General features: G+C 56.5%; 1 protein-coding gene across 1 annotated transcript; it reads right to left on the bottom strand.

The window, feature by feature from the left end:
* Window positions 1-1089: 1089 nt before the first annotated feature.
* On the bottom strand, window positions 1090-8215 carry MRM1 (mitochondrial rRNA methyltransferase 1). The gene is made up of 5 exons (XM_033078510.2): window positions 7489-8215; window positions 6542-6635; window positions 5928-6048; window positions 1746-1865; window positions 1090-1619 (listed from the first exon to the last, which is right to left on the bottom strand). The coding sequence occupies exons 1-5, from the start codon at window positions 8133-8135 to the stop codon at window positions 1570-1572; spliced, it is 1032 nt and encodes a 343-aa protein (XP_032934401.1). The 5' UTR covers window positions 8136-8215; the 3' UTR covers window positions 1090-1569.
* Between the last annotated feature and the right edge of the window lie 959 nt (window positions 8216-9174).

The raw sequence follows: 9174 nt of genomic DNA on the forward strand, positions 1-9174 counted from the left end.
GCCTTCCCAGCCACACAGAGCCAGGAACTGCCTCCCCACTGCTGAGACAAACTTCAAAAAAATAGAAATAAAAAGGGAGAAACAGCAGCTCCTATGAGATGGGAAATAAATAGACTTACCTGTAGGTCAAGAATGAAGAAATGGCTCTACCCTGATCCCTGCTGCTCCAGAGGAAGGATTCAGCCAAGTGCTGAACCTGGGAATCTTTCCTCTGGAAAATGAGCAAACCTGAGCCACGGGCACCCTCTGCTGGGGCACCCTCAGCTGCTGAGCAGCTCCACAGGGCTGCTGGAGGCCTCTGGGCCTGCAGCCTCTTCCCTTCAGCTTTAAACCAGAAAAAAAAGGCAAATTCAGCCCCAAAAAGCACCAGCTCTGAGCCCACACAGCACCAGCTCAGGGTTCTTCAGCTCCCTGTGGATTTGGGTACCACAGCCCTGTTTGGATGATGGTGCTGTTTCAGAGGGATTTGGGATTTGTCCTTGTCCTCAGGGGAAGTGTCCCCACCCCAGGCACCCTCCTCTCCATCACAGGCACAGCAGGGAGCCCTGGACACCCTTCAGGAGCTCCATGCCCTGTCCTCCATCCCAGGAGTGTCCCCAGTGTCAGCAGCCAGGGACACACAGGAACACCCCACAGCACAGCCCGAGGTTTACAGACTTCATTTAGCTCAAAAGAAAATCCTAATCAGTCACTCAGAGTGATTTACTTCTTCCTTTGGAAGTGGGGAGGGGGCAGACTGAGTGGAATTGTTTGAAATGATCCCTAAAGGGCACTGTAAATTAAGTGTTAATGAGGAATCCTATGCAAAGGGCCAGGGTAGCTAAATAAAATAATTAAGGTGGCTAAGTGATAACATTCTTTTGGCTCTCGGTAATTTAGCCAGCCTGGCTTTTCCAGCAGGATGGTTGCAAATGAAGCCACCCCAGTGCCATCAGCAGGGCCTGGGGCACCTCAGCCTGCAGGAGGATCAGCCCAGCTTGGGAAGGAAACTTCCCCAGAAGGAAATGAGCTCTAGACCCCTCTTCCCACCCACAGGACAAATCATACTCTGCATTTCTGACACAAAATGAACTGATTTGAGTTCACAACCAATCTTTACAAAAGCTTTATTGCCACAGGTTCCCCCCTCTCCAGCTGTTTGCCAGCCCTTGGCAGGGCTGCACACCTGGTTTACAACCCAATACAGAACAACCAGCTCCAGTGGATGCCAAGCACAGCTGGCACTCACAGCTGCTGCCAGGGCATTTTCAGTGGCACTTTCACCCACAGCCCAAGCTGTCCCCATGGTGTGAGTGATGCACAAAGTCCCCTGTGCACAAGCAGGGTGCTGGCAGCCATCCCTGGGTGTTTTCTTGCCAAATCCTGTGCACTGCTCCTCCCAGGGGTTACCTGTGACACCAGGTGTCTGTCTTTGGTGTTAAGTCAGGGATCTGGTGGCTCCTGCAGCAGCTAAAATGCAGCTCAGGTCACTGAGGGTCTCCCTGGAACTCACAGTGATGGTGGAGACCCTGGAAGAGCATTTCCATATCCACACCAAGCAGCTTCTTCCACAAAAAAAAAAAGATTATTTCAATCTCCATGCCTCCGTTTCTGGCTGCAGATGGAGTGCAGGATGATTCCTGTAGGAAAGCAAAAATAAATAAATAAATAGTAAGGGATTTTTTTTTCCCAAACCACAATAAAATCGTTCAGAGGGCCTGGATGTTGGACTGTTAAGTGCAGAAGTTGGGGATTGGTGCTCTCACCTGCAGCCACAGAGACGTTGAGGGAGTCGATGCCGGGGTGCAGGGCCCTGCCAGGGGGGATGGCCAACATCCTCTGGCACTGCAGCTGAGTCTCCAGGGACAGCCCCTCCCCTTCACTGCCTGCAGGACACACACACTGCTCAGCCCAGCTCACAGCACTGCCATGTCCCTTCCCCCTCCTCAGTGCAGTTCTTGTTCAGGCTGTGTCTGACACGCTCCCCCTAAGCTCAGCCACCTCAGCAGCTCCCACACAGCACCTGAGCCAGCAGAGAGCAGCCAGGCACCTTCTTCCCTTCCTGCATCTGTTCTCCAGCATCTCAAGTGGTTCTGTGGAATATCTGTGCTGCACAGAGCACAGGGATCCCCCATGGGCACAGGGGAGCTGCTGCTGGCACTGGCACAAGGCAGGCAAGGAGCCACAGGCCAGCTCTGGTCCAGCAAATCCCACACCCCCATTCCAGTGGCAGCTCCAGCAAATCCCACACCCCCATTCCAGTGGCAGCTCCAGCAAATCCCACATCCCTGTTCCAGTGGCAGCTCCAGCAAATCCCACATCCCCATTCCAGTGGCAGCTCCAGCAAACCCCACATCCCTGTTCCAGTGGCAGCTCCAGCAAACCCCACATCCCTGTTCCAGTGGCAGCTCCAGCAAATCCCACATCCCCATTCCAGTGGCAGCTTCAGCAAATCCCACATCCCTGTTCCAGTGGCAGCTCCAGCAAATCCCACATCCCCATTCCAGTGGCAGCTTCAGCAAATCCCACATCCGTGTTCCAGTGGCAGCTCCAGCAAATTCCACATCCCTACTCCAGTGGCAGCTCCAGCAAATCCCACATCCCTGTTCCAGTGGCAGCTCCAGCAAACCCCACATCCCTGTTCCAGTGGCAGCTCCAGCAAACCCCACATCCCAATTCCAGTGGCAGCTCCAGCAAATCCCACATCCCCATTCCAGTGGCAGCTCCAGCAAATCCCACATCCCTACTCCAGTGGCAGCTCCAGCAAATCCCACATCCCCATTCCAGTGGCAGCTCCAGCAAATCCCACATCCCCATTCCAGTGGCAGCTCCAGCAAATCCCACACCCCTACTCCAGTGGCAGCTCCAGCAAATCCCACATCTCTACTCCAGTGGCAGCTCCAGCAAACCCCACACCCCTGTTCCAGTGGCAGCTCCAGCAAATCCCATATCCCTGTTCCAGTGGCAGCTCCAGCTAACCCCACACCCCTGTTCCAGTGGCAGCTCCAGCAAATCCCACATCCCTGTTCCAGTGGCAGCTCCAGCAAATCCCACATCCCTGTTCCAGTGGCAGCTCCAGCTAATCCCACATCCCTGTTCCAGTGGCAGCTCCAGCCTTCCCAGCACACACACACACACACCCCACGGGCTGGGTACAACTTGTGCATGCAGACAGTTTAACCAGAGGCTTCAATTGATTAGTTGTTAAACCAGGCAGCAGCCCTGATATGTCTGGGCTGATACACTGGTGAAACAGAGTTGAAATCTATCCCAGGTCATTAGTAGATGTTTGACTCACACTGTCACAAAGGGAAATGGAAAGGGAGAGGCTTTAAACAATGCTGTGTGCAGACAGGTGAAAATGCAGAGGGCTGGGACCTCCCAGCCTGCCTGGCTCCCCAGAGATGTTTTTATTTAGGGCAGCACAGGCAGCCAGCCCATCCCAAACACCTCTGGCAAACAGGCCCAGCATGTGGCAGCCAAAGCTCCCCCCCAGAGCCATGCCCTGAGCCCCACACCAGTCTGGGATGGCACTGATCCCTCTGACACACAGGGATGGCAAGTGTCATCATTCCCAGTTGGTTTTTTTTCTTTTCCTCGTGTTTTGCTGGGCTGATCTAATGCACTTTGGTAAGGAAGAGGATGCTCTGGGGAATGCATCCTGCATCACCTTCCCAGATGAACTGAATCATGGCAAAAGCTCTTTGGTTGGGCTCTGTGAGCCTTCAGAAGCTCCTAACCCCATCCAGACCAATCCTTCCCTCCTGCTGCAAGCCAGAGTGCACACAAGGCCTGGGGGAGTTATCCAAAGTCACAGGAAACAAAGCCAGCCCCCCATGGCCCTGCCTGTCTCCTCACCACTACTCCAGGGATGCTTAGAAACCCCAGAAACAGCATCCTGGAAAAGTTCTACACCTCCAGTGGTATTTGCCTGCTGAGCCTCTCAGACCACACTCCCAGGGGACTCTCCCAGGGGACAGCAGCAATGCTCCTGGAGAAATCCTCTCCTGTCCCTCAAAAGGGTCCTACAATTCCCAATAAAGGCACCAATTTTGCCTCCAGCTTTTACAAAGCTTTTTATGGCCCTGGCTGCTTAAAATAATGAGGAGTGATAAATTCAGGGCAAAAAGATTTGCACAGTGTGACACAAGGGAGGGAGAACTGACTGCATCAGATTAGATCCTGGTTTAGACTGGTGAACAAAACACTTCCCACTGCAGATCTTTAACTTCCCCCTCTCAGCTTTGTCCCTCACTGACAGAGCTCAAAGCCCAGAGCTTGGTGAAATGACAAACCACATTTACAATTAACACCACTCACAACTGCAGTTTCCAGTGCAGGAAATTCAGATCCAGCAGCAGAAAAATCCCCAAAGTGAGCATCTCCATAAAACCAGCAGCTCTGTGAAGAGCCTTAAACCCCAAGCTAAAGACTGAAGGTCTAAGAAGAACAAATTACCCAGAAACTCTTCTTACTCAGCCATCTAAGTGCTCTCAATCTGTTCCTGTGTGCACCAGCTCCCAGTCTGAGCTGTCTGTCGCCTCCAGCAATGACTCCAGTGCAGACAACATTAAGCTGGACTGTCCAAATCACTCTCTGCCAAGCCAGCGAGGATGCCAGGAGGGGGAACTGGAGGCTGCAAATGCTTAACTTACAAGACAATCTGTGTGGTGCCAGGGAGCTCAATCCCAGGCTGAATTATCTCTGCTGCTCCCTGCAGCTGCAGGAATGCTCCATATTCAGATCCAGGACGTTTCTCCCAACAAGCCCCAGCATCAGACGAGCGTAATGTTCAATTTTCTTTTCAGCCAAGAGTTAGTGCTCAGCAGAGAGTTGAAATCATTACTGCTGCAAGGTCCAGGAGCTCTCCTCATGCATCTACCAATCAGCCTCCAATCTCCCCTGACAAAAGGATATTTGGACTTTTTCCTGGAGAAATCTCTCATAACTCAAGGTAACGACACTGCTGCCGCTGCAGCCCCTGCCTCTCTCCGGGTGCTGTCGCCGTTTGTGGGATGCATTTCTTTGTGGGCAATCAGCAGGGCTGCCAGCCTGCCTGCTCCCCCTGGAATACAGCTCCACACATCTTGTAGAGATGCCAGATTTGCAGCGTTGTCTTGTCAGTGTTTGCAGGAGTTCAATAAACATTTTAATTAAAGGAATGTCCTCGGAGCCAAGGCAGCCCCAGCACGGGGCAGGATCACAGCCCCTCCCTGGCTCCTGGCCAGCAGGACTGCACTTCCAAGCTCCAGCCAGCTCCTGTGCCAGGTGACACAGAGCTGGGGACACACACAGTGCCTGGAGCTGCATTCCTGGGGGAACTGCTTTCTCCAGCTGCTACAGCTGCTGATCCCCTTCCCTTCACCTTCTGGGAGGCTGCACAAGTCCAAACTGTGCCCACAAAAGGGGAGAAAGTGGCAGAATCCTCTGCAGGTGCTCAGGGAAGTGGCAGGAGGAGATTCCTCTGCTCCTGTCCTCTCCCAGGTGTGCCCTGGCTGCTCTCAGGGATGGCTACAAAGCCCAGCAACAGCCCCTCGTGGCTCTTCCCACAGCAGACATTCCTGGTTTTGAAGGGGAAATGTGGCACAGCCTGGCCTGAGCAGTTCTGTGTGGGGAGAGCAAACACCTCCAGGGCTCTCCCCAGCTTGGGGCTCACAAAAATCCCAATCTGGGGCTCCAGCACAGGATCAAAGCACAGAGCACAATGCAAACACCTCACTGTGGCTGCCCTGGCACCAAAACTGGCACCCAGACCCTCCCCAGCTGCTGAGCTAATCCACAAACTGCTCCTTCTGAGAGCCCCCCAGCTCCTCTCAGTCCCTGATTCATTCACAGCCAGACCATTCCATGATTCCCTCTCAGCTTTTCTTTTCCAGACCTGGAACAATCCCTGGAGTGAAGCATCCCCCTCCCAGCTGCACCCCCAGCTCTGGGAATGGAATCAATACCTATCACCACAATGAGGGGTTTGTCCCACCGGAATTCCGAGCAGCTGATGACAGGAACATCTTCCACATCCTCAGGCCTGCTGACTGTTCCCACCACTTCCCAGCCTTCTGCAATTTTAGCCTAGAAAAGGGAAAGAAATCAAGAATTGCCAAATATTCAAGTTTAAAAAGAAAAGAAGTCATATATGCAAACACTCCTTTTTTTTACATTTTCAGTTAAGCTGACTGTTGGTGGTTTTTTTTTTTTGCATCCCTTAAATTTTTCCCTGCAAAGGGCTCCCTCTCACACCTCACTGCATAGAGAAAATGTAAAAAAATTCCCAGCACTCCCTCCTTTATTCCCTGCTCCAAAGGCTGCCCAATGCTGCCATCGTGTGCCTGGACCCACAGATGCTGCTGTGCCAGACATCCTGAGAAGAAGGGAGACAAATCCTGGTGTTATCCTGGCACCACCAGCTTCCAGAAAAACCAGCCACCCTCTTCCTGCCCGATGGAACAGGGCTGGGAAACACAGCAAGTAACTCAGGGCTTCCCCTGTGCCTCCCTTCTCTGTAATTCCTGCAGTGTTTGAGTTTTATTGGGAAAAAAATACAAAATAAAGTGGCTCACTGTACCTTCAAAAAGCCCTGCAGATCATCTGTGCTGTACACATCGAACACCTCCATGGCCCCGGAACTGGCTTTGCTCACTATGGGAGTCAAGGGGCAGCTGCAAGGGGAAAAGGAATGGAAAGTGGCACACGAGAGGAAATCCAGGTGAATTTTTGTTTCTGTATTTCCTTCCAGATCCCACTCACTGTAAGGATTTGCTTTCCTATGGAGAACAGGAGGGCTCAGGAACTAACCCACAAAACGAGTCAGAGATGGGACAACTGAGACACAGAATGGGTTACAACAACAAGAGTCTGGGGAGAGCCTGGAATCCATCCCAAATCCTGCTCTACAGATCAGCCCCACAAATCTCTTCAAAGAACAGCTGGGTGATGCAGGCTGGAGACCCGGGAGGAAAAGAGGGGCTGGAAGAGCCTGTTGGTCCTGCCAGTGTAGCTCGTACGTGTTGCTGTGGGCCATACTTGTCACTGTGCCCCGTACCTGTCACTGTGTCCATACCTTTCTCTGTGGCCCGTACCTTTCTCTGTAACCCACACCTGTCACTGTGGTCTGTACCTGTCACTGTGGTCTGTACCTGTCACTGTGTCCACACCTGTCACTGTGCCCTGTACCTGTCTCTGTGCCCCACAGCTGTCACAGTGCCCCATACCTGTCACTGTGGCTTGTATCTGTCACTGTGGCTTGTACCTGTCACTGTGCCCCATATCTGTCACTGTGCCCCATACCTGTCACTGTGTCCCATACCTGTCACTGTGCCCCGTACCTGTCACTGTGCCCTGTACCTGTCACTGTGCTCCATACCTGTCACAGTGCCCCATACCTGTCACTGTGCCCCGTACCTGTCTCTGTGCCCCATACCTGTCACTGTGCCCCGTACCTGTCTCTGTGCCCATACCTGTCACTGTGCCCGTACCTGTCTCTGTGCCCTGCATGTGTCACTGTGCCCGTACCTGTTGCTGTGTGTCGCCACCACTCTGTCCACCCCCAGGAAGTACGCGGAGCGCAGCAGAGCCCCCAGGTTCATGGGGTCCTGGACGTGCTCCAGCACCAGCCACAGCCGCTGCCCGCTCTCCGCATCCCCGGGCCGCGGCTCCTCAGCGTCCCGCAGGCTGCGGAAGGGCAGCGGGGCGGCCTCCAGACACACTCCCTGGTGGGGCCGGCCCCGGCACAGCATGTCCAGAGCCCGGCCCGGGACGTGCAGCACCGGCACCCCGCGGGCCGCGGCCTGCAGCCCCAGCTCGGCCCTCAGCACCGAGCCGCCGCGCCGCTCCTTCAGGAACAGGCGGAACAGGGCCCTCCGCGCCTGGGCCAGCGCCAGCCCGCACGGGGCCACCCCGAACAGGATCTCCGAGCCTTTAGTCCTCGGCAGGGACGGCGCCTTTCGCTCCTTCCCCCTGCCGGCCCGGGGTAAGTCCTGCTGGGCTCGCCACAGCTCCTGCCCGGTCCGCGATGCCCGCACGGCCCCCGGGAGGAATGCGAGGGGGTCGCGGCTTCGGGGCGCTCCTTCCTCAGCCCCGCGGCTGGAGCGGAACCGGAGCCCGGCCCGGCACAGCCGCACGGCCCCGCGGCACAGGCGGGGCAGCAGCGCCCGCTCCATGGCCGGGACAGCCCCGCTCCGGGCACGGCGTGCGGGGAAACAGCCCCGGAACACCGGCGGGCAGCCGCGTAACCGGGCACGGACAGGGGATCGCGGCGGCGGCGCGCACCGGGACCCGCGGGCACGCGCTCGGGCACACGCCGGCCCCGCTCCGCCCGCTCCGGTTCCGGCGGCGGCGGCGAGCCCCGCCCCGCGCGGCAGCGCCCCCTGGCGGCCGGCGGGGGCACCGCGAACGGGGAACCGCGGTGAGCACCGGTACCGGGAACGGAGCATCCCGGTGATCCCGGTACCGGGAACGGAGAACGGCGGTAACTCCCGGTACCGGGAACGGGGAACGCCGGTAACCCCCGGTACCGGGAACGGGGAACGCCGGTGATCGTGATCCCGGTACTGAGAACGGAGCATCCCGGTGATCCCGGTACCGGGAACGGGGAACGCCGGTAACCCCCGGTACCAGGAACGGGGAACGCCAGTGATCCCCGGTACTGGGAACGGAGCATCCCAGTGACTCCCAGGAACGGGGAACCCCGGTGACCCCCGGTACCGGGAACGGAGCATCCCGGTGACCCCAGTGACCCTCGGTACCGGGAATGGGGAACCTCGGTGACCCCAGTACCGGGAATGGAGCATCCTAGTGACCCCCGGTACCGGGAACGGGCAACCCCGATGACCCCTGGTACCGGGAACGGGGAACGCCGGTGATCGTGATCCCAGTACCGGGAACGGGGAACCCCGGTGACCCCCGGTACTGGGAACGGAGCATCCCAGTGACTCCCAGGAACGGGGAACCCCGGTGACCCCCGGTACCGGGAACGGAGCATCCCGGTGACCCCCGGTACCGGGAACAGGGAACCACGGTGACCCCCGGTACGGGGAATGGAGCATCCCGGTGATCCCGGTACCAGAGCATCCCAGTGACCCCAGTGACCCCCGGTACCGGGAATGGAGCATCCCGGTGATCCCCGGTACGGGGAACCCCGGTGACCCCAGTGACCCCCAGTACTGGGAACAGCCTAGGAACGGAGCATCCCAGTGACTC

This window comes from Catharus ustulatus, chromosome 22, assembly GCF_009819885.2.
Source record: "Catharus ustulatus isolate bCatUst1 chromosome 22, bCatUst1.pri.v2, whole genome shotgun sequence".
In the NCBI taxonomy this organism is placed as follows: Eukaryota; Metazoa; Chordata; class Aves; order Passeriformes; family Turdidae; genus Catharus; species Catharus ustulatus.

Excerpts from the sequence above, each read along its gene's own strand:
- MRM1 (XM_033078510.2), bottom strand. The coding sequence starts at position 8,135 with ATGGAGCGGGCGCTGCTGCCCCGCCTGTGCCGCGGGGCCGTGCGGCTG. Across the intron at positions 6,049-6,541 it reads ATCTGCAGGGCTTTTTGAAG|GCTAAAATTGCAGAAGGCTG; the intron begins GTACAGTGAGCC and ends TCCCTTTTCTAG. Across the intron at positions 1,620-1,745 it reads CAACGTCTCTGTGGCTGCAG|GAATCATCCTGCACTCCATC; the intron begins GTGAGAGCACCA and ends GCTTTCCTACAG.